The 26,027-nt window shown below is 34.8% G+C and overlaps 1 protein-coding gene across 3 annotated transcripts in view; it reads right to left on the bottom strand.

Annotated features, from left to right (window-relative positions):
* LOC132559974 (filamin-B-like) overlaps positions 1–26,027 on the bottom strand; it is a 113,038-nt gene that overhangs the window by 37,216 nt on the left and 49,795 nt on the right. For 2 of the 3 annotated variants that reach the window (XM_060224620.1, XM_060224618.1), the window contains exons 10-26: positions 25,899–25,949; positions 23,839–23,976; positions 23,218–23,481; positions 22,693–22,886; positions 22,151–22,408; positions 21,651–21,771; positions 21,135–21,359; positions 20,219–20,788; positions 19,477–20,046; positions 18,717–19,295; positions 16,419–16,592; positions 15,710–16,033; positions 15,302–15,472; positions 15,015–15,138; positions 14,572–14,725; positions 12,485–12,677; positions 11,789–12,036 (exon numbers count right to left, since the gene is read on the bottom strand). In XM_060224620.1, the coding sequence (XP_060080603.1) occupies positions 11,789–12,036; positions 12,485–12,677; positions 14,572–14,725; positions 15,015–15,138; positions 15,302–15,472; positions 15,710–16,033; positions 16,419–16,592; positions 18,717–19,295; positions 19,477–20,046; positions 20,219–20,788; positions 21,135–21,359; positions 21,651–21,771; positions 22,151–22,408; positions 22,693–22,886; positions 23,218–23,481; positions 23,839–23,976; positions 25,899–25,949 (4,358 nt within the window). The remainder of the gene's footprint in view (positions 1–11,788; positions 12,037–12,484; positions 12,678–14,571; positions 14,726–15,014; positions 15,139–15,301; positions 15,473–15,709; positions 16,034–16,418; positions 16,593–18,716; positions 19,296–19,476; positions 20,047–20,218; positions 20,789–21,134; positions 21,360–21,650; positions 21,772–22,150; positions 22,409–22,692; positions 22,887–23,217; positions 23,482–23,838; positions 23,977–25,898; positions 25,950–26,027) is intronic. The other variant, XM_060224619.1, reaches the window with a different exon arrangement.

Consider the following 26,027-nt stretch of genomic DNA (forward strand, 5'->3'; position numbering starts at 1 on the left):
AATTTGTGTCATAAAGGCTGGCTGAGAGTTAGGTATCATATCAAACCATTCTTGATCCCTGTGATGGGCTCTCAGACACTGGCGCTCACTCCTACACTGGTGCTACAGTAAAGTAGCTAGAAACACACAGGTATAAGATAAAGCACTGCCTGGTGGCGAAGAGGCATCCCAATGTAACATAGACCTGTGATATATAGGTATATAGACCTGTGATATATAGGTATATAACCCCCAATATCATAAAGAAATGCATTATCCCAACTTACACTGCCAATACTATATAGGAATATCATACGCTTACTAATCATGACCCCTAAAATATTTTTGAACCTTAATTATTTCAGTGTTATTGTCTGTTTTGGTTTCCGAGATGTTCATTATCAATGAGAACCGGTCAGTATGTGATAAATTTGTTTAATTATAATTTCAATACTTTTATGAAGGTCAATTTAAACAGGTATCAAAAGTTTGAAAATTATTTTGACAACAGCCGTGTACCCTTTTCATGATTAACCTATTTCAGGGTGAATATTTGTATCCTTCTGAACTACATTTCTCTGTGGTAGATCACTCACCGATATTCCTGATAACATTAAGTAATAGAGTTTGGTAAGAGACTAACCCAGTAGAGAGGATTTACAAAGGATGAACTTCATCAGCAGTCAAAATACTTTTGCCTATATAATATCTACCATCACGATTAGTGAAAATATTTCCTTTGAAGAGCAGGTATTCATATTCATGGTTACACTGCTACATTTACAGCGTGATATCAAACTACGTATTTAAGAATGAAATATGCGGAGATTTCATACAAATGAGCTATATGAGGGTCTATCTATCATTATGAATTAAGTCACTGATTGGTGATTGATTTTACATATTTACCTGTATTTATGAGATACGAGGGATCATTCCGAGGAGAGATAAAGGAAATTTTACCCGTCTTGAAAATCCTTAGAACGTGCCATATTACGTTGGAAAATCCCATTCACTTTCTCACAAACCTTAAAATTCTAGCATAAAACTTCAACAACCTATAATAGAATTATCCCTGTATGCATATAAGAATTGTTACAATTTCTTTATAAATTAATTTCAGAGAAGAGCAGTCAAAAAGACAGTTTTAAAGATATACATATATACACATTCCTCTCCCCCCCTCCCCTCCCCCCCTCCACCTTATTGGCACATGTATACATTCTTTACACTAAAATTGACAATATCACTTCTACTAGCAAATTTGCACATGATTTGGATTAGATAAAAAACAATTTAGTATCTAATTAGGTTTACATAAATCAATTTTGACAGCGAATTTGAAATATTGTAGTTTTCATTATTAATTAACCATAAATCATTTATATTTGCCGGGCGAATCTGGGACGGAGAAATTTGGGCACTACATATTACATGTGTGAAGTAACTCTATCATTATCATTACAAAAAATGCTAGGTGTGTTGATCCTTGTATCAGAAAACGGACCTCCAATTGTTGTCCATTCTCTGTGTTAAATGCACTGCTTTATTTTCTGTAGATAACAGTAACACAAATTGCTTTATTCTAAATCAAATCAAGGAATACAGACAGATGCTGTTTAATTCAACAGTGATTTTGTGTGTTTGATCTATGGGGCACAGACCAAGTGAAGACCATCTTGAGTAGATCTCTTCTAACAAAACCGTTCACTTAAAGACAAACTTCTGATGACTATTTACAAAGTTAGCCTTTTGTTTGTAATTGCAGATGAGTCAATTAGATAATGTTCATAGATTCAACATTACATAACACTGCAGGAAAGACTACCGTGTTCCTTTTGTTCGTTTTCAAACAAATAAAAAAAATGAATGATCAAGAAAAAAGTGCACGCCAACGCAATATAATAACTTTGACAAAGGCCAGAATTGATATCCTAAGTCTGTTTAATACAAAAGCTACGGGAGATTGCTACATAAATCGGTAAATTGCATCAGAAAACGAACATAACTTTACAAGAAACAACAGTATAATCGGATATGCGAATCCAAGTGAACCCTTCATAGTTTAAATATTAACGAATCTGGGATATATTATCCCCGGAATTTGTTAATTATATCTGTTATTAAATTTACATATTGGTTACAACAACAACAACATTTAAAGCTCCCATGTGGAGGCTGCTGTTCTGTTTAAATAGCATCCCTAATCCTCGGTAATGTACTTTTCAATTTCTCCCAAACATAACTTTTTCTCCTCTATCATGTTTGGGTTTTTTTTTTACATTCGAAGTCTGCTCCAGGAGGCTCAAATTGTAATTTCTAGACATAAGGTTATGATCAAAACTCGCTGTAAATTCAAGATGAGCTCGATATTGCCTTGAAGTGGAAGCATATTAGGTTGGACAGTTATGCCATGAAGCTGTGGTACCTGTCTAATTGAAGGTCCCTAATCTACCTGAAAACGCTGAATCTACCAGTGAGCTCCTAAGTTAACTCTGCGGCACACTTCATTTCTAATCTGCATTTACAAATGTTTGGTGGTCTTCAACTAGACAGACAAACCTGCCTCATGTCTGCTTTGAACTAAAAACGATTTTATGGAGAATTGAATCTGGTACCTACTGAAGGGGGAAGGGCTCAATTGAATCTGGTACCTACTGAAGGGGGAAGGGCTCGGGTAAAGGGGGAAATAAAGGGTATCAAATGATATCAAACCTGTAACCCATCTAAAGTGAAATATTTCACAACCTTTCATCTCTATAGCAGGTTATACAACTTATTGCTACAGCATGGTATTGGTAAATACGTCTCCTCACCTTGATACTATTTTACTGGCAATGTATGTGGATTTTAATATACTTTATGTATCTGATAATAATCAAACCATTCAGCCAATTTTAGCGGGACTTTGGAGGTTGCTGGGATCAAATATAATATGACCTTGATATTTCTCCTCTCTGGGAATAAAATCATTTTCACTGCCTTTTTTCATGTTTAGTTGGCAGAAACCACAATTACTTAGATATTCCAATCACTTCTTGTTACAAGGTCTTTATGACCTCTGTATCACCTTGGTTACCGGGGTCAACTCCATGGTGATATTACCACTACGTCAGATATTACGAACTACTCCACTTATGATCAGACTTATAAAGAAGCAACGGGGAAAAAAATAAAAGAAAAGTTGAAATAAGGATTTTATATATTCACAAAAAAGTGTAACTAATGGTAGGAAAAAAAGGGGGAATTTTTTTAAAATTCTGAAATGGCAAAACCTTGAAAGTAAAAAAAAAAGTAGGGGGAGGGGAGTTACTTTATTTCTTTCTCATGCAGTTTTTTTTACTACTATTGGAACTTCTCTTCAGATAAAAATGAACCCAAATTTGCAACTAATGTTTTTATCCGACATCCCTGATACTGAAAATTCTAACCAATTTTCCCTTTTTAATACTTATCAAAATCACATCTTGAAAGTTTCAATTTTGAAATAAATGACCCAAATATTGAAAAGTTTGAGATTTCTTTACAGAAAAAAATATCAGTTAGTTTGCATCAATTGACACTGATTTTGAAAAGCTAGTATTTTTGGCATGCAACTAATCACATAATTAACTAAAAGATACTGTATCTCTAAGTTACATTGTAATACTTATTTCTAGTAGACGTGACAGCAGTGATGGCATGTCGCACACAAACTGTGACATATATAAGCAGATGTGATTGGTTATAGACCTAATTAAGTATTATATCCAGTTTTTTTATTGAAATCTACAAAATAAAGAAAAACGAATCCTTACCATATTCCGCCAATCACATGAATTGGTTGTGACCTTTTTTGGGGGAAAAAGAGAAAAATATAAAAAGTGTACCAGGTAAAATCCATTTAATTACTTAGAAACCATTACTCTTATAGATAGAGCTAGGCACTGAGGATATATAGGTTTATATGATATGCAGAATATAGGCAATGTTTGCATGCTGAAAGTCTCCTTGTTTGTACTTTCATGCTGAGATGGTCCCTGAGTTTGTATTTCCATGCTGAGATGGTCCCTTGCCAGTCTATGTCTTCACACTGACCAATATTTCCTGATATATAAAACATGCTGCCTTGTCATTGAAATCATTCTCTCTTTTTTTTGTATTTTTCATGATATAAGATAATATTTCCCATCAACATGCAGATAGCTTTTGGCATTGAAATACAATTTACCTCATTCATAAATCAACTATGACAGCCATTTTGAACCTGTTGCCATAGCAACAATAATGATGATAGTGATATTTGTTTGAAAATGCAAAGTTTACCTCAATACCAGAGGTGCAGACATTATAATGTAATAAAAGATAAATTCAGATGAAACAGCATGAGTCTAGAGCCATTGTAAATTACTTGGCAGAAAAAACAGACTTTTTAATAGACACACTTCAGACGAAAAACAGACTCAAATTTCCATCGTCTCTAACTTAAAATTCTCAGCCACACCTTTCTATAGATAATCAACCATCTTTAGTATTTTACGTAATACTGTGTGTCTTTTAATGAATTTGCCCTATAATTGTATTAATAGAACAACATGTTCAAAACTCCAGATCATAAACCATCCAATTTTCACTTGAACAGGGAGATGTATACAACCATCTTAAACCAGCTGATAAGAAAATGTAATATTTATAAGCAGGAAGAATATAGCGTAGTTGTAAATTTATCAAGTTTATCTTCCCAGTGAAGACAATATCGGACAAGTACAGGATATGATCCATGTTAGGCAATCAGACCAGATAGCAGCTCTACACGCCAGAGCAGCTTTCAGAAACATCCTCTGTTTAGTTGTGTTTAATACAGTATCTCAATCACCTCTTTTGACTGAAGAGCTCACATCAGTAGCCGTGGCAGCAGCTGCCAAGCATCATCTCTATCTGAACAAAAAATTAACATATTTGCTGACAGACAATGTCTTTTGCTGAAAGATCTAGACATTGAATTTGAGATGAAAATGTTGCAAGAAAAAAGGAGAGAGACAGAAATAATAAAAAAATACAGAAATTCTGGTGCATAAGTTTTGGCAATTTTACTCTGTACGTAATTAGATCGGTATCAAAGTTTGAAATTTCTACATTTATAAGACAAAAATTCCTCTCGTGTACCGAAGTTATCTCCTCCTATTTCTGATTATGAAGATAGCTGAGGTGTAATAGTAACTAATATTTGTGTGCACAACTAGATGGAAAATTGGCACAACATTCGCTAATCACTAATGGTACAGAGTATGATTTAATATTACAGAGAGCGTGCTACAGCTTCTAATGAAACGTAACATACTTGGAGAATTCTGATGTATCTGACTAAATCATATTTGTTCCTTACTTACAAAATTATCCTGTTGTCTGCTGATTACGGAATGCTATTAAACAGAAAATCTTTAGGATTGTTGAAATACATTTTCTTACTGATATTCTTCAAAAGAATTTGTTTCTATTTTAAATGATCGCAATTAATTATGCAGTGTGTAATCAGTTTATTGGAATCTTTGTAACAAAATGAATTTTTAACTGTTGTAATGAAATCCCGTGAAACTAAATCACACTTAATTACTAAAAGTACTCAAGCCTTCCATACAGTTATTCGGAAAATTTTCTCAACATCTTAAAATTTCAGCTTAGCAGTTGAAGGTTTTTGAAGGTATATATCTTATGTATTAGTGGGTTTGGCAAATCCAGGTGGTTTGGGAGGGAGGAGGTGAGGTGAGGTGAGGTCAGGGGTATTGTGAGTAACGGAAGCACAGTAACAGTAATGGAATTTTGTAATCGTATGAAGTATACTGTAAAAAGACAGCCAAAGAAGGGGGATAATTCCCCATACATGTTTTAATCATTAATCTCCCTGAAATCTTTTATCATATGTTGGCATCTAAGAAGAGAAGTCTGTTCTGTAGATAAGTGGATAAGACTCAAATCTATAGAATATCCCAATAACTTATATATAACATAGCTGATACACTGAAATGTTGAATTAATGCATCCATCTTTTTTTTACCCTATTTTTTGTTTAAATATTTAAATGAAGTGGAACAATTTTTGATAATATTACAATTTATATATGTCTCGTTTATGTTTTTTTTTTTTATAAATAAACAATTTTCCAGATTTGTAAACAAGATAAACAAAATTTGTTGGCTTTAAATCCAATGTTTCATTTCTGTTTTACATATTTTTGATAAAATTCACAAACACTACAGTAAATCCAAATTTTGCTTTTGTAAAAGGTTAGAAGATACATCAACTGAAGCCTCTGATATTTCAAGAATCTTTAAAATCCTTCAGATTCACTCCTAGACAAGTATCCACTTGAAATAAGTGAAACAGTACACTATAAAATCTACACAGTCTTCAATCATTCGTTCTATTTCCTCACACAAGCTTTTTCATCCATTTTTTAAACAAATAGTTCTGGACATAGAAGTGCGTTTCTTTCGCTTATTCATTCATTTTACAAATAGAATCTCATTTTGTGAAATTTTCTTTAAAATTCCTCAGATAACATTCTTGGCTTCCCAAATTGAGCCGATATTTCGGTGAATATTTGTAACTAAATTACATCACACCTGACTCAACGTGCGCACTGCCAAAACGATGTCTGCAGAAGCTTTTTACAGACCGAGATGAGAATCGACAGGAAAGTTGGCTTGTTCCCTTCATCTCATCCTGGGATAAATCAAAAAATGTTTACAAACTCCACAATAACTACACAAGACAATTTCAATTCATCTCATCCCTGTACCTCTCCTATCCTACAGCAGTTGTCAAAACATATTTAGGAACCATTGCAATTAGATTATAATGCTTTCTGAAGACAAACTTCTCCAACCTTCCCTCATAAAATAAAAACAGTTATGTTTTTTTTTTCTAACTACAGATTTAAGGAAAAATAAATTGACACAGAAAACACATAGTCACATATTTTATCTTTTGACATTTTTATTGCAATATCACCTTTTTTTTCTGTTAATTTCCTCCGATGTCAAGAAAAAAAATATGGTACTTCCTCTAGTGTTTGAAGGTTATGGCTTTAAACGAAGAGGGCTTTTTATGATAATCTTTTCTAAATCTGTACAGAACTAACCAGAATCAGCTTCACCAATAAGTTGGATACAGAATTTTTTTTCTGAAAATGCTTTAACAGTTAACAAATTAAACCAAAATGCTGTAATGCAGTAGGTTAACTATAATGTGTCCAAGATGTTTGATGGTGGAAACTGATAGCATGTGAATTATTTATTGAAAATTTAACCAATGTTGTATCCGGAAACTCATTTACTTCTTACATAACAGGGTGGGCTTATTACAAGACAATGAAAAGGCCTTTATAACGTTAATTCTACTAAAAAAATTTCACCATGAACATTCACTATTTACTATGAGTTCTCAAAAAAATTAGTAACTTCCATCTAGCTCCCACTGTAAAACTACTTCTTGAATAATAAAGATATTTTTTTTTTTATAAAAATCACTAAACTTTTAGTAAACAACCAAAGATTATCTTAATCGGGAATTCTCCAAATACTGATTTATTTCCAGAGAAATATTCCTCTAGTAAAATAAAGTCAGCTTGCCCTCATCAGTAACAGGAAGTCAATGTCTTTGTTCCTGTGGTAAAGATGATTCAAACCAATCAAAGCTGTATGTTTTCCCTCCATTTTCCATTACATTTTTTCTCCCCAACCATCTATCTCACCATATTGACATGTAATTTAAACGCTGAGGCGATGTTCACACCTACCCTTTACCAAACCATCTGAAACAGCTGTTCCCATATCTCTACAAACACATGATGAAATTTCCCCCAAACATCTAACATCATTGTCTTTAAAGGAAAAATACAGCAAGGTTAAAAAATTGTTTCTCCACAGATCTGCACGATTGAATGATATTTCAGAGAGTTATTGATCCTTTAATCAACTTCCAAGTTGCTTTGGTTGATCAAACAAATAGATGTTGGTTTCCCAAAGCAATTTCAGATACAAACATTCTGTAACCATGTCTACCACAAAAGGAAAAGAATAAAAAAAAATTTCTATTTAATATTTGTATAAATTGTGTCAACTTTTCTTTTTCAAGACCAATATTAAAACAAATTCCTTTATAATTAATCATATTGCATTATTTTGGAATTTTTAAAATCCACCCATCTTCTAATATATATACTCTGTAAGTAAGGTAAGTAGTAAACTTAAGTTTGGTATGTTAAACATACAAGTGACATTGATTTTTGTTTCACTTGTACATGTTCCCAGTAAAAAACGGTTCAACAACATTCAAAGGTTAATTACTGTAGAAGAAGAGAGTTTTCCAAGATTACCGCTCGAGCTGAGTGAAAGTGCCTTCTATTTACCAACCATACCTAAGAATTTGCGAGAAGAATGTCTGGAATCTATCAGAAAATAGAGGCATGTACCCAAACTTCAGAAATTGTTTGGACCTCAGTCAAACGGCAGACTTGTGGGGGTATTGATCTAGGTTGTATAAAAATAGAACAACTAGCTCTAACTTGGACAAGAATTCTCGATACAATATAATAGATGGCCCCCCGCTTCTCAGTATCACAACTGGTGCCAAGTGTCGCTGTTAAACATAAACTTGGTATGTTTTTATGTATTTTACTCTTAATGCGTTTTCTACCAAAATGTGTTTTACAAATCCTTATTTATCTGAAAGTAGTTTCAGACAAAGAAGTGCTTCACAATTCCTTCACGTAATTTTAGAATTAAACAGACCCAGAAATGCTCTGAATTTGAAAGACAATTGTTTTTAGGAAAGTTTTACCAATTCATCATCATGACTTTTAGGAAAACTTTTTTTCAGGCAAAGCTTTATCTTCCCTGAATATCGTTATTAAAGCAAAACATTTTAAGACCAAAATTTTATGAAGAAACAGTTTAAGGCAACAGTCAACCATATTTAATATGGAAAATGAATGAACTATGATAATCATCATTTTTCCCTGCCCCTTTTAATTTGCAATGGACCAGACCGCAAATATAATCTAGACGGTAATACCATCTGAGAACCCTGGATTTCCCACACAATTCAATTGTAATACAAACATACGCAAATTTGAAGAGTTATTGCCCCTTGAAAATGACACAAGCACCACTTACACTTTCCAATATTTTACATACTAAACTCCTTATATTCTGCAATGAATGAAAATGGACTCAAAAACCCTGAGCAAATTCTCATCAATGAGTGAAAATAAAGTGAAAATCCAAGAGTGATGTTTAGGCATAAATATACAATAAATGTAAAACAGATATTTACTCTAAACTGCTGGCATTTATAGCCATTTTGTTACCGGGGCAACAAATTTCATAGCAATTCAACCAACTTTAAAACAACTACAAATACTTTCTTTGAGTAACAACTGCAGAAAATTGATGGTTACATCAGAATATGTCAAGCCAGTACAGTTTTCAAAATAATTAACAAATACATTTATTCATCCTTATTAAACTGTTTGATTTTGAAATGGTGTATTAAAATATTAAATTGTTTTATCTGAAAAATTACTTATATATAAGTTTTCCTTTGATTATCAAGCAAGTACTTGGAAAACAGCACAATTTTCTTTCAAAGTTTATGTTCTTGAGCATATGGACTAGGTTTCTTTTTAATTTTACAAAGCTAAAATTTAGAACTTTTGATCAATCAAGTTATCCTTATTGTCAAAATGTTGATAAAACTTGACTCCTAACCTGAAGTTTTACAAATAGTTTTGATGAAATATGCAGGTACTGAAGAGAACATGTGACTAGACAGTGGTAAATCATTGGGTACTTCCAGTGATTATATAATGCTCTCTGTATCGGATGTGAATTCATCCCTTTACTTTAAGCGTAACTCACTCAGGATCTGGTTAACAGGAATGCAGGAAGCTGCATAAGCCTTTATGCTGCGAGATCATATATCACTATAGAAAAACTACACCTTTGTATAATCAGGTACACATGTTACTTCAAAAGAAAATCAATTAAAAAAAAGACATAAACCAAGGTCAGGTTAGAATTTTGTAAAAGAAAAAATGCATTAACAGCTACTTGTAAATGGCTTTCTTTGTGTAAAAATGCTGAGCTAAACTGTTTTTTTCCACCAAGAGTTCAATACGGCTATTGTTTCAACATTCATACCCATAAAGAAAAATCCTTCACCTCCTACCTCCCTCATTATGTGTCTTTTTGAACAGAATAAAAACACTGGAACTAGCCCATCCTTCTCACAATGAAATGATTAAATCAACAAACAGGTAAATCCAAGAGAAAGGCTAGACAAGATTTAATCAAGAGAAGAGAATTCTAATCACTAGCACTCTCGTTTGTAGCCAGAGTGTTTGTAACACTCTCCATCTTATATGTAACCAGTAACCTTGACATAGGATTCAAATCTACTGTAATACACCCAGTAGCAATACTCGGTAGAAGACAGAGTATCGACATAGTGAATGAGGAACTTTCCTCCCAACCAGACAAATAGCTGATAACATCAACGATGATGTTTTATCTGGCACTTCAATGCAGAAACTTCCTAGTTGTGCTAAATACAGACTGGACCCAATCTGTTCTGTAGCTATGTATTGTAGTAGTCTGTATGTCTGACCACAGGATTCCAGCCAATTACAAATCAATCCTGTTTTCTGTTACTCAGACACAAAGATGAAGGTGAACAGAGTAAGACTGATGACATCTGACAGACTAAGATTTGTGTAGGAGTGAAAATGGAATTCTGCGTATGCTACCATCAAAACAACAACACAAACATACCTCCACGACAAAAGAGTTCTCATTATTTTCTTACACTCTTGTGCCCTCACCAAATCTACAGCCATAACATTAACCATCAACACCAACACAGACAAATTTGTTGATCTTTTCTTATTTAATGAACAGAATAACATAAACATCTTGACACTTTCCTTCTGAACGTGATAAATAACCGCTGACAATATCCAACACTGCAGTGGCTCCCCCTGCCATGCGCTATCTACCGCTATCTATCAGAAACACTTTGACTCGTAATAATCACTGGAAAATTCGCCCCAGACAACCGCAGTGTTGTTTGCAGTTTAACTGCGACGCATGCTACAGACATCAGAGTGCATGACAAGCTACAACTAACATCCATCATTCCAACATAAATATATTTACAGCGAAAACATGCATCTAAACTTTGTATTACTATCACAGAAATCATGTGTAGTTAGGAATATTTTCTGCACAAGTTTCAAACAGAAATAACCTTATATAGTATGAAAAAGGGGCCAAAATAGATGGACTTTCTAGGGGATGAAATTGTCGGTCACTGACTGAAAAATATGGACTTTAAAATCTTTTTTTCAAATTAAAAAGACAATTCAGTGATCCAGATAACGTATCAGCAAAATAGCAGTAAGATTACAAGGCAAAGCTATCTATATCTGTATAATGTGAAGATTAATGATAGCTAGATCAGCAACACAGGACTTCTAATTTGGGTAAAACTTGTGCAAAGCATTATCCCACTAAAATCATGCTGACAGACACTCAAGACAAAATAACAAAACATAAGTTACAGCACCGTAATAAGCAAAATAAAATTTTGAAAAAAATAATAATAATAACAACAGTTGAAAACTTCACAATCAAATTGATTAACAAAACCTTCAAATAAATGAGCATTCTTTACAACAAAATAAAACTGTAGTTTTTAAAGCCATTTTCCTCGAAAAATAATTGATCAACACATTTAAAAATCTAAACAAATTACCCATCATGCCTCTTACCTCGATTTTGTAATCACCACCTGGGATGGGCTGACCACCAAACTTGATGTTGATTGTGTAGGCACCAGCGACTTGAGGGGTAAATAGAAGGCTGAAAGTACCATCAGGATTCTCCACGATGTCAATGTCAATGTCATTTCCACTTTGGCTGCGGATGCGACAGGTGACCTTACCGTCTCCTGCCTGTGAGGCGTCCACAGTGATCACAGTCTCCTTGTTGATTGGAACAAATTTGTTGTCCAGTCCCTCTGTAGCATTAGAAATTAATATCCATAAGTTGACCCATTAATTCTTCTTAATCACCTTTTCAGATTGTATTCAGGACAAGAGAAAGCTCAAAGTACGTTAACAGATATGGTAGTATATCAGAGGAGGTCTCCCACAAAGGTGGTGATCCCTAAACAGTGGTGTTTTCTTGATAATGGAGGTTTCTTCACAAAGATGGTCTCTTAACAGAGGTAGTACCTTGACAGAGGTTGTCTCTTAACAGAGGTGGTACCTTAACAGAGGTGGTCTCTAAACAGAGGTAGTACCTTGACAGAGGTGGTCTCTAAACAGAGGTGGTACATTGAAAGAGGTGGTCTCTAAACAGAGGTGGTACATTGAAAGAGATGGTCTCTTGATAAAGATGTCCATTAGATCTCAATGATAATATTTCTCTGAAGTAATATTTTTCACACTCATAGTTTAACATACCTGTGATTCTACATTTGCTGGCATCACAAGCAGGAGACATGGCCTTGACTTTGAAAGGTGAGTTGGGTACGTTTTTGCCACCAAACTTGACATTGATTTTGTATTGTCCAAGATCATCTGGGATGTAGGACACGGTGAAGGTGCCGTCGCCATTGTCCTGGACTACTGGGCTAATGTAGGAGTTATCTGGTCTCTGAGGAATCAAACAATATCAGTCAACTTATCAAACAATTACAACCCATGACAAAGAAATAATTTAAAATTATTATTATTATTAACTTGTTTGATCAATATGAAGACTTATGCGGTGTAATTAAGCCAATAAGAACAAGTGGTACCTCAAGCTAAATCTGTTAAAGCAGAATTAACATTAAAAATCATGGAATAAATTGGCAAACTTGTCAAATTTTTGGGTTTCAATTGATATCTTTCCATTTAGTTTCTATTCCTGTAACACTAGCTTATTTATTTACTGTTCCTCTGTGTTAAGATATCCCATCTGGACCTTATCACCACAGCATTCAAGTACAATTACATCTACACTGATGGCGCCAACAAATATTACAATGGTACATTATATTCAGTATAATGTTCGTGTCTTTTAACACGTTTTATACAATCAGTTTAAACGTTGGTGGATCTATGTCTAGGAGGCTGAAAAATCGCAACATTCTACAACTTTTTTGTAATTCCACCTTTGCACTGTAGCTACACAAAACATCAACATTATTCAAAACTTGAGACAAAAAACAGAAATCTTTTAACACACTTAAAATAATGTGTTTTTTATATGAGAATAGAATTTTCACAATGTTTATAATCAGATTTCCAATAAACGGATGTCCTTATTTGTTGATTCAACATTTTACCTGCATTTTATCAAGTGTATATTAAAGTAATTTCTGAAACAAGGGCATTTAGTAATATAAATTGAAACCAAAATCCTGTATAGCAGCTATTTTTATAAATACAATCTAGATCCTTTTGCTATACAAGGTAACCAAGTACTTCAGGCTTAGAGCAGTCTGCCAGACAATGTAGCAAAATGTTCCAAACATTTACATTTTCAAGAAATATTACAAGAAAAAACATTGACCAAAGTTTAAGACAACTGGGAATCAGAGCGCACATGACTTTATATGTCAACTTAACACCCCATAGTGTTAAAAATAGGTAAATGATACAAATAAAAACAAAACAAAAAAGTGTATCAAAACCCCAAGAAGCAATATAGTTTATAAAATAGTGTCTAATAGTATATGACCTATATATACTTATATGAAAAAAAAATCTCAGGTCATTTTTTTTATTATTATTATTATCAATTTCTTTCCATCAGTAGAAACAATCATAACTGAAGGCAGCACGATAGTGTTGTCTTAATAGTAAATCCACACCAAACCTTATCTTTCCTACTTCATAACTCTGGCATGGGGCCAACATTCTTAAAGTAATACCTAGTGTGTATACCATTCAACAGCTGGAGCTCCACGCCTCAGTTGTGATATCAGACTGACAGAGTCAGAAATCAGTTCTAGGTCTGCCAATGTTGGAAAGCTTTGTAATATTTCTAATTCTGGTATCTTTAAGTCATTATTACCCAAAAGTTTGACAAACACTTCCATGCATAATTACTTCAGAATTGGTCATGATTAATGACTGGTTTCTTTGAAAAAAACAGACAGTTAACCTTGGAGGAAAGATGAACCACTGATAGACAAACAAAACGCTGGTACTTCGCTTTACATCATCAATGTGATGGTAAAAGGTCAAGGAGGCCCATTAATCAATAGTGTTTGAATATGAGTAGACTTAATAAAGGGAAGCAACTCTGCTAAGTGTTTGCATATTTCAAAATTATGAATCGAAGGGAGACAACTCTTTAAAGCAATACTGAATTTTGATCATAAAAAATAGTCATGGGAATTTTCAATGAACAACCATTCTTCATAAACCAATTATAAAACCTGAATATGTTAGCAAAATAATTCTATCACAATTCTTAATAACAAAATTGAAGAAAACAATGTATAAAACCTGGATTTCAGTGACCGACCCATTTAGCATAAAACTAATATAATACTGACCATTACTGTGACTTCAAGGTCACCAACTCCGGCCTGGCTGGTGTCAATGGTGAAAGAGACAGGCTTGCTGGCATGGACGTTAGGTCCTACTCCAGACCCCGTGACAAGAACACGGCTGGGATCACAGGTAGGTTGTACTTGCATAGCAAATGGACTGAAGACAAAAAAGCACATTATTTTATAAACGATGATAAATTGGTGTTGGTTGAAAATAAGAAATCAAAATGTAACTATTAAGACACTGATATGAGAGAATATGTTTTTGTAATGATTGTATTGAAATTATCAGTAAATAACCAAGTTAAATACATATAACAGCTATAACTTAATATATTGGTCAGTGTATGTATTTGGTTCCAACTGGACAAATTGGAACTGTAGTTGCTGTTCACTAAATATATCTGTGGTTGCTACTGATTGTTATTATGTCTGTCGGATCTTACCTGCCTGGCACCTGTTGGTCAGCATACTTGACTTCAACTTTGCACTTGCCTTCCTCCTGTGGATAGTAGGTGGCGTTGACCTTACCCTCGCTGACAGGCTGTAATTCTGCTGGACGTTTGTTTCCTATAACCACAATTATGCATTAATCACATGTAAAATATCAGAATTTTTAATGAAAATGAATAAAAAAAAATCTTCTACAAAACTTGAATATAGATCTGGAAATCTTTTTTTACAAAAAGGTTTGAAAATTAGAAAAATAGGAATGACCAGTGGTCATTCTGACCTTGGTTGTCTGTGTAAGTGACCTCCAGGGGAGCCTCTCCGGCCTCAGTAGTGTCCACTGTGAAGGTAGCGGGAGAGCCTTCGCGAACATTCTTGCTGTCCAGTCCAGGGCCGTAGCACTGGACCTTGGCAGGATTCACTGGGTTTTTGATCGCTACGTTGAATGGCGACCCTAGAAAAAGGGAGTAAAAATTATAGTAATAATCAGGAAATGGTACTTTCTCATTAGTTGGTGTAAGGGAGATAAATCAAGCAAACCAAATAAAACAAAATGTGAATCTGAATATTACGCATAATGATATTTCTTCATTATTGTTAAAATCCTGAATGTTTCTGATAGAAAACTTCTTGGCTTGTAAGGTCCATATAAAACATGTAATGTTTTATCCACAGTCAGAATCAACTCTACCTGGGATGGGTTGGTCAGCAAAGCTGATGTTTACATCATAGTCTCCGGGCTTTGTGGGCAGATAGTCAACAGTGAGAGTTCCATCACGGTTGTCATTACAGTTAATCTGGGCTTCCACGGGTCCGTTGATAGCAAGACCAATGCCTCCCTGGCCAGCATTCTTAACATCAACAGTAAACTGCTGGGTATCACACGAGTATCCACCTTCCAATCCTGGCCCGTAAGCACTGACTCGGCTGGCATCGTTCCCTGGAACAGTGTTCACCTTGAAGGGGCTCTTTGGGATAGGCATGCTGTCGTAAGTAACATCAATGGTTGTGGGACCTGTCAATCAAAATAATCATCTGATCAGTCAATACATACAGGACCAAAAATCAATATTCATTTTTGATTTTTGAATTGATTTTTGAAAATAAAATTTAATGAAATAAACAAATTGATTTATTACTGCAACTATTGAAATAACAACAGTGTTCACAAAATACCATATAATATATGATTTGTGCATAATTTTTGAAAGAAATCTTCCTCATATAATAAAAATGTTCTGGAATTATTCAGCAAGGACATCAGCATTAGTATCATTTTACAAACAGTATATAAGTTAAACATTAGACCAGATTTACAGAATAACCGGAGATGATTCATTTTGGAAACAGGTTTATGCCTTGAAATGGTATGTTATTTATCAAATATGAAGACTGTGAACCTTGTTCCTCTGGAGTGTAGAGAACATTGTAGGTGCCATCCTTTTTGTTTGTGACGATGCTGTCATGCTTGGTTCCACTTGGGCTGGTGATGATAGCACGGATGTTGCCTTCACCAACAGGTGTGACGGACTTGGCATCAACAGTGAACTCCGAAAGGGATTCCAAAAATACACCTACAGAAGAAAGATGTCTTAATCATTAAAAAAAATTAATTAATTTAATTTAATTAAAATGAATATTATTTCAATACATATATACTTAATTGATTTATTTTATTAAATGAAAATTTTATTATGGAGGTCTTTTTTTATTTCTAATATTCAACTTCCCTGGTTGTATATTTTAATTAAGAAGTAAATAAAAGTTGAAGAAAAAAGATTCAACAAACAAGAAAAGACACTGTAGCTTTCCATAGAACTTGATTTGATAACATTGCCTTGTAAATTGAACTTTAAAGAATCTAATAAGAAAAATAAAATTCAAATTTGCAGCAATACTGAAGCATTTATATATATTTTGTGTATGGTTATGCAATATATATGTACATGTTTGTTCAAGCAGTAAATTAAGATGATAAATGTCAGGTCTCTATAAATATTACTGAGAATGAAATAATGTTTGAATACCATTATCTTGACATCAATAAAATTGAAATTTATTAGTTGGACTCCTCAAAAAAAATAAAATTTAATCTAATTTATTAAATATATTGAGTCACATAGAGTAAAATATCTACTGATATCATTTTAAAATACTATTATATTTATTATTATAAAGCATAGAGTTAAAACATGAGGTTGGTAAATAAATGTATTTATACATTTTGTGAATAAACTATAAATTTGCTGAAGCAGCGAAAAGCTAAAATATGTAATGTCTCATATTATTCCTCCTACACAATTTTTTTCAAATCTTCCTTTTTCAAAATTTCAGATGTAAAATTCAAACTTTTTTGCCAAAAGAATCAATGACCCAATTTTTGCTGACCTAAAGTTTGAAGGGCATGCTTAAACTGGGTCAGCTAAGTTTTCAGTTGGCCAAATCTGTAAGGCTTTATATACCAGTCTACCAGTAAATACAAAAGTGTCAAAACCAGAAAAAAGTTTAAATGATCTATACTTGAAGTATAGGAAACTAAAGCTGCATGATAAAGCTGCAAAAAAAATATGAAATGTATAAAAATTGGTAGTACCAAGGTACACACAAGTAATTTAATTCACAGCAAACACAGTTACAAATACACATACAATAAAGCCCTGTTAATCTGGACACTTTTTTAACATAAAAAGGTTTGGTATAAACCCAGGAAAAAAAAACACTCTCAGAATATTGATTTTTTTTATGATTATTAACATTGTAATTTTGAGTCTAGCAAGACAAGGTGTTATCGTTGTATCATATCAAATGAACACATGGTTTCAAACAGCAGTCACAGTTAAAAGGAAAAGTTTATTATCACTTCAGTTTCTGGCAAACACAATCACAGTTAAATGGGAAATTTATTTTCACATCAACGTCAGGCAAACAGCACACAGTAAAAGTTAAATGGGAAATTCATTATAATATTAGCAGCAGGCAATTAGAGTGAGCAATACGGGAGAAGTGTTAGAGCTATAGACTTCTTTGTTCACTCGGTCTTTCTTGATCCCGTCAAATCCTTATATCAAAATAAATAGAGAAATCATACATCTAAAAAATAAACTAAATCCATGCAGGACTCCCCCGCCAAATTTCACTTACAAAAATATATGTAGCCTTATATGTTGTAATAAATCCTATTTCTTGTCAAGTCGTTGGTATCTTGATTACAGAAAACAATTACCAGGTATATATCTCATTCCAAATGAAAGTAATTTCCCAAACCTGCCAATCATGTAAAATTATATAGAATGCATATCTTCAATAATATATGAAACAAAATAAGCTAGGCATGCGGTCAGCTTAATTCTTTCAATTTCTTTATCCCTTCATCTCACATGCACTGTGAACTTTCTGAAAGTCTGTACATTAATTGTTAAGAAGGCAAATGCAACCTCGTCTATTATACCAAAAAGACAAGCTACAAATACAAAAAGAATTTCAAGCTAGCTACAGCATATTTTAATCTCCCACCCCTCATGGTAAACCAGTCCTTAAGACCATACCATTTAAACAAAGAAGAGGGGTGTTAGAGGTGATGAAAAATGCTTGGCTTTGCTTCATTATAATTATACAGGCACGCAGGGAGTATTATTTGAGTAAGGAAATTCATCCAAACAAATCCATGCAATGCAATGCATTATGGGTAGGCTGATTACCGGTGGGATTAAGACCAGGTCCGTAGGCTGTTACTCCGCTCAGATCCATCTTTGGTCCGGGCTCGATCCTGGCAGTGAATGGAGAGTTTTTGATTGGCTGGTCAGCATAAGTGATATTGACCTTGTAGTCTCCTTCCTCAACAGGCATATAGGTGAAGTTACAAGTTCCATCGCCATTGTCAACACAATCGATCTTGGCTTCCTTGGGTCCTTCAACGGTAACACCAAGACCTCCAGGGGTAGTTGCTTCTCTTGTGTCCACAGTAAAAGTGCATGGCTGATTAGACTTTCCTCCTTCCAAGCCAGGTCCATAAGCTTTGACCTTATCTGCGACCTCTGGCTGGACATCAACTGTGAATGGTGACTTCGGTACCTCCTTTCCGTTATAAGCGACATTAACCTTGTGTGGTCCGGGTTCTAACATGGTTACTGCAGCTGTGTAACCCTGGGGGGTTTCCTTCACTGGAACCTCCTTTGTGGTTCCAGAGGGGGACAATACAGAAAGCTTGGCTGGTGTATCTGATTTACCGGCAGCAGTGGTTACTATATCAACCTGTCGTGGTTCTTTGACTTTCATCGCTAAAGCGTAAAGAAAATTAAAATGATCACATAAAGAATTTATCTTAATAAAAATTTGTTGTTATCAAAACAGATTTTTATTTATCTTCAGTTTCATGCAGTTTCAAAATAAAAATCAAACTTTATGTTGTTATGGTTTTCGTAGAAATCAATTTGCTATCATCGTCTGTTGGACACTTACGTTTGTCCAGTCCAAGTACGTTGACTTTACTGACATCGATCTTTGGTCCAGGATTAATCTTGACCTTGAAGGGAGAGTTGGGGATTGCCTGTTCAGCATATGTCACATTGACACTGTACTCGCCTTCCACCTCAGGGAAGTAAGTGAAATTACAGGTGCCATCGCCATTGTCTACACATTCGATCTTGGCCTCCTTTGGACCTTCCACAGTAACACCAAGACCTCCTGGGGCAGTTGCCTCCCTTGTGTCTACAGTAAAGGTACAAGGCTGGTGAGCCTTTCCTCCCTTGAGACCGGGTCCATAGGCCTTGACCTTGCTGGACAGGTCAGGCACAGCGTTGACAGTGAATGGGGACTTAGGGACCTCCTTGGAATCATAGGTCACTGTGACCTTGTGTGGGCCTGGTTCCTGTACACTAAACTGACAAGTGTATCCCTGAGGTGTTTCTTTTACGGGAACATCCTTCTTCTTGCCAGTTGGAGAGAGAACAGAAAGCTTTGCAGGCTGGTCTGATTTACCAGCAGCAGTTGTTATAATGTCAACTGGCCTAACTTCACCAACTTTGATTGCTATGGAAATGAAATCAGACAAACATTCTCATTAAGTAATCAATATAAAATTTCAGAAAGTGAAGAGAAAATGAAGTAAACAGACAGAATTTGAGAAAAGATGAGTTTAATAATATCCCTTCCTTTTTTTCATTTTTATAAATAGCTAAGCACTCCACACAGACAAACTTACGTTTGTCCAAACCAACGACCTTGACTTTGGTGGCATCAACCTTAGGTCCAGGCAGGATCTTGGCCTTGAATGGTGAGTTTGGAATAGGTTGTTCGGCATATGTGATGTTGACACGATATTCTCCCTCAACTTCAGGCACGTAAGTGAAGTTACATGTGCCATCACCGTTATCAACACAATCAATCTTCGCCTCTTTAGGTCCATCAATCGTAACGCCAAGACCTCCTGGGGCAGTTGCTTCTCTTGTGTCTACAGTGAAAGTACAAGGCTGATGTGCCTTTCCGCCCTTAAGGCCGGGTCCATAGGCTTTGACCTTTGCAGACAAGTCTGGGGTGACATTGACATTGAATGGAGATTTAGGGACTTCTTTTCCGGCGTATGTGACTGTGGCCTTGTGGAGGCCAGGTTCCAACATTGTGACTGAGGCAGTGTATCCCTGTGGGGTTTCCTTTACGGGAATGTCCCGCTTCTTTTTGGTAGGGGAGAGAACTGTGAGAGTGGCAGGTGTAGGAGATTTCCCACAATCCTTTGTAATAATATCAACCTGTCGTGGTTCATTGACTTTCATTGCTAAAGTAAGATAGAGTCAGAAAAGTAAAGAAAACAGAAAACAGGGAGAGAAAGTATTTTTAAAAAATCATTATTAAAATTTGTGCATCATATAAATAAACAGTGAAAGCATACAACATCAAAATTTAAAACCCCAACCAATTAATGTGTTGTTATCTTGCCCGACAACCTCGTCCTGTTAAGTCATTACTGAATGAAAAGTAAAATTGAAATCTACCACCCACGACATTTTGTTATGTGCATGTTTTTTCAGTCATAAATAAACTCGTAACCAACTGTATAAAATTTTAAATGTGCATGTATCACAACCTTGACCCAAAAGCTGATTTTAAACAAAAATACTTACGTGTATCTAATCCTACGACCTTGACCTTGCTGAGATCAATACTGGACTCAACGTTAACTTTAATGGGACTTTTCGGAATCTCACTGTTTGCAAAGTACACCTGTACAACATAAGTTCCAGGTGTCTTTGGCTCGTATTCAATTCTGAATGTGCCATCTTTGTTGTCCACGGTTTTGACGGGGACATCTTTTCCACGCTCGTCAGTCAAAGCAATGCTGATATCACCTGTAAGATATTGATTCTAATTTGAAATTTTACACATCTCCCTCATCATGATTTATCACATGTTGACCACTGAAATACCTGCTGTAGAATTCCACATAAGATCTTAAATGCTTTCAAGTGAGTTTTCAATACAAAAAAAAACTATTAAAACACTACATACAGATTTCTCTCTCACAGAGAACAGTACCAATTCTCACCGATATCAGGTGTCTTATAGGCAATATCAAAACAAGTTCTCAGAACAATCTTTATAAAAGTGGTCTACGATGTAGTAATAAGACTTATTCTCACCTGGACCAGCTGTCTTACAGTCGACAACGAAATGAGTTTTTACTCCTGTCTTCACTCCCTTCTCCACGCCTGGACCGTAAACCTTGACATTTCCGGGTTTGGACTGCTCTCCAACCATCACCTGTTGATATACATTACAAGGAATATGACACCATCCCTCTGGATCAAACAATCATGATACTAAAAAATTCCTTCTTTCTAGATCTGAATAGACTGTCAGGGATCTGTATACAGCCCCAGGTGAAGATTTGTTTCATTAATTACTGGTTGTGTGCCATGAACGGACTGTTGAGGATCTGTACACCACCCCAGGTGATGGTGATGGTGTGTTTTACGGGACCTGTGCTTACCCTGAATGGACTGTTGAGGATCTGTACATCGCCCAAGGTGATGGTGATGGTGTGTTTTACGGGACCTGTACTTACCCTGAATGGACTGTTGGGGATCTGTACACCATCCCAGGTGACAGTAATGGTGTGTTTTACGGGACTTGTACTTACCCTGAATGGACTGTTGGGGATCTGTACACCGCCCCAGGTGATGGTGATGGTGTGTTTTACGGCACGCTTGGTCATGTATTTACAGGAGTATGTTCCATCCTTATTGTCTTTAATCTGGACCTCGACAGGTTTGAGGTCAACATCTAAACATGAAATCTTCAGCGGAGCTTTGCCAGCCTTCTTGGCATCCACAGTGAACTCAGCCCAGGTGCTAACCTTGACTCCTGTCTTCTCCAGACCAGGGCCTTTAGCAATGACCTACATACAAAAGATTATAGCATCACTTGTAAATTCTGACAACAAGAATATAATGTACCTTATTTACTCAAGTATGCTACACATACTATTGTCAGAGTTATCTCCCTTCCTACAATTTACTTATTTATTTTTTTTTATTTTATTCATCTTATGAAATTTCCTAAACCGATTATAACCTTATGTTTCTGTCCTATGAAACATTTTGGGATATGTGGTGTGTTTTTGACTAAGATAGCATGATACAACAGAACAAAATACCAATGTTTTAAAAACTTTTTTTGTACCTTTGTGGCATCAAATTCCTTGGTTGCGGGTTTGATGGGCACCATGAAGGGAGACTGTGGGATATCCTCTTTGTTACAGAGCACATGTACGGCATATTCACCCTCGGCCTTGGGATAGTAGGTTACGTCAGCAGAGCCATCGTTGTTGTCTTTACAATCGATCTTACATTGTGATGGACCCTCAATGGAGAATCCTACAAATCACAGAACACACTTCTCTATGACTTTTACAGAACATTCAAATTCATTTAAATGAAACCAATTACTGAATTCTAATATATCAAGGATAGTTTTCCCATCCATCGCTGATGTACTATTAACATTATGTTAACATCACTGTCTTTATCCAGTGATAAGCCCTTGCCTGGTAATAAGCCCAGCCATATCTCATGACATTTTGAAAGAAAGACTGCCTTATCATTGCTCTGTAATAAACCAACACCCCGCCCCCTCCCCAATTTCAACCCCGTTTCCAACTTTGACTCAGAGTTCCATTATAAATGGTGTATAAAACAATAATTTTACCGAGAGCTCCAGTTTCGCCGTTGGTTTCCACGGTGAAGACAGCTGGTTGATTAACAACGCCTCCTTCCAATCCTGGTCCGTAGGCCTTGATCTTAGATACCTTGGTGGGGCCAACCTCGACCTTGAAGGGACTCTTTGTGATATGTTGTTCACCGTAGGTGATGTTGATGATGTACTGTCCCTTGACAGAAGGAACATAGACACACTCCCAGACTCCGTCCTCAGTCTTAGACTTCACTGATGTACACTTTAACTCAGCACCTCCTGGTGAACACAAAGACAAAGCTGTTAGTATTATACACGGCTGGAATGAAACCACTGACATATCAGTAAGATTATAATCCTTTATCTATCAAATCGTTCATTTTGTAACCAAATAATGATTTAACAGTGAAATTTGTTTATTTATCACTGAAATCAATATTTATTCTTTAAACAAAATACATTTATTTTTACAAACCACACACATTCTCTAATAAAACCTACCATTTAATGACCAACTCCAACAATTGTTGAAGACCATAACAATTCATCATAATTCCGTCTATGTATATGTTGAATAGAATATGTTAAATACAATATGTTAAATAGAAGAAAAAAGTCCAATCATTGATGACATGCCTGGTTGTATTATCTGTATTTTGAGCTCTGCGGTTCCTGCTCCTTTGGTGTGTACTTTGAATGTGGCTTGATCTTTAACACGGACTCCAGTAGGCTGGACACCACGTCCAGTGGCATAGCACATCTTGGCGTTAGAGGCTAAAATATATTTAAATTGACAATCTTAGAGTTTGATAAAGGAAATTGGTTTACAAAAATATATAATTGCAAAATTCTGCAAAATTCACAAATAACAAATAAACAAGTTACAATGATTATTCTCTGAAAAACGATAAACAAACCTACAGATGAAACTTAACATACAAGTAGACAGACAACACTGAAGTAATTTTTTATGTTATTAAGCACAGAAATGGTACACAACATCAAGAAATAAATAACAAAAAATGACTTGTTTCTTTGATGGTTCATGTGTTAAATCCACAAAGCCTATGTCAACAGGAAGATGGTGTAGTTACCATAGCAACAGTTTATTAAGAACATTTTTTTCACTTTTTTTTTTATGTGACATGCTTTTTTTCCATTTAGGAAGATTATGAACATGCTGTAAGAAGTGTTAACTTTACATCATTTTGTTTTTTTATCTAAAGATTAGTTATTTTTGATAACACTAATAACTTGGAAATAATTTCTCCTAGCACTTGTCCTAAATTAATGGTAGTCACTTGTAACTGCTACAGATGTATAAAATAAACACTACATGCTACCTATACCAAACATTCACGTGATTTGTTTTCCTACAAAGTTATCTAACAGAGTTTTCTATTCAATAAACAGGATACTGTCGTTTTTATGAATATAACGCACTCTGTGATGTAGCAAACCACACACATTCTCTAATCAAAGCATTGACATGCCGTGAAATGGCAGTTATTTGATATTATAAATGTCACTCCCATCAGAATTCTATATATACTGTCATCAATTTCCTAAAGTAGTATCCTGAAATTGATCTCATTCAGTACATCATGCTTGTATGAGGTCAAAAGGCATTCTGCGATAACCTACGTCAATCAAAATATTCTATGATATCCTGAAAAAAAATCCAAACCAATTTAAAACTGGAAATAAAAAATAAATAAATAAAACCACACAGTATAATAATGAACTCACACTTTGCTAACAATATAACAGAAACAAAATTACATAAAACAAAAATAATGTGTCAAATCATTCATTCACAGCTAATTACATTCTGTAACTTTCATCCATACCCCCAGTCATTTGCTCACTAATAACCCCCAATCTTTACTCATAAAAATCAGAATTTCAACCAGAAACAAATATTAGCCCATGTACATTACTGAATTAATTCCAACAAGAAAAAAAAAAAAAAAAAAAAACACCAAAAATTGCTCTCTAATAACCCCCCTCAACCCCCCCCCCCCCACAAATTGCTCTCTAATAACCCCCCTCAACCCCTCCCCCACTTATTCCCCACCCAATCTTTACATGTAAAATTCAAAATTTCAACCAGAAATAAATATTAGCCCATGTACGTTACTGAAATAATTCCAAAAATCTATACCAGCCAATATGTTGTCTTAAATTTACTTAATGAAGACCATATATTTTTTTTATTTATTTATTTCTGTGTTCAATAATAATTACAGAATGTACACCAAAAAAAACAGAACTAAACATGAATGCTAAAACATAAATAGGATGGAACATTTTATTACACTAACAAATCCAGAAAGGCATACATGTGTGAAAATTCAACTGCAACTTCTTTTTTAAGACACGACATAAATTCAGACAAGAATTCGTTGGTCAATCACTGTTACTTGATCCTATAAAATGAATATCACAGAGGTGAACAGTGTTCTTTACAACTGAAACTTTTGAAACATATTGAAACATATTTTTTCTTCAATTTAAGACAAAATGCAAAATAAACTTAATCATTTTCAATTGTTTTCAATCCTGAAAACAAAAAAGCTTTGAAATCACAAATATGCCTTTATCATAATAACCTGACACAACGTGAATGGCTTGCAAACTTTCACATTGTTCATCATTAAAGCAGATTTGATCACACTAGCAACTTGTATAGTTACCAGGGGCGGGCTGTTTACCCGGGGGCTGTTTAGCGGCAGGCCCTTTTCCAACTGTGAATTTAATATTTATTGCGAAACTATAACACAATTTCTCGTAAAGTTATGAAATCAATATTTTTAATGAAACTA

The sequence above is a fragment of the Ylistrum balloti genome, unplaced genomic scaffold (genome assembly GCF_031769215.1).
Source record: "Ylistrum balloti isolate Yb309-2 unplaced genomic scaffold, AGI_CSIRO_Ybal_v1 Utg371000, whole genome shotgun sequence".
NCBI classification, from domain to species: domain Eukaryota; kingdom Metazoa; phylum Mollusca; class Bivalvia; order Pectinida; family Pectinidae; genus Ylistrum; species Ylistrum balloti.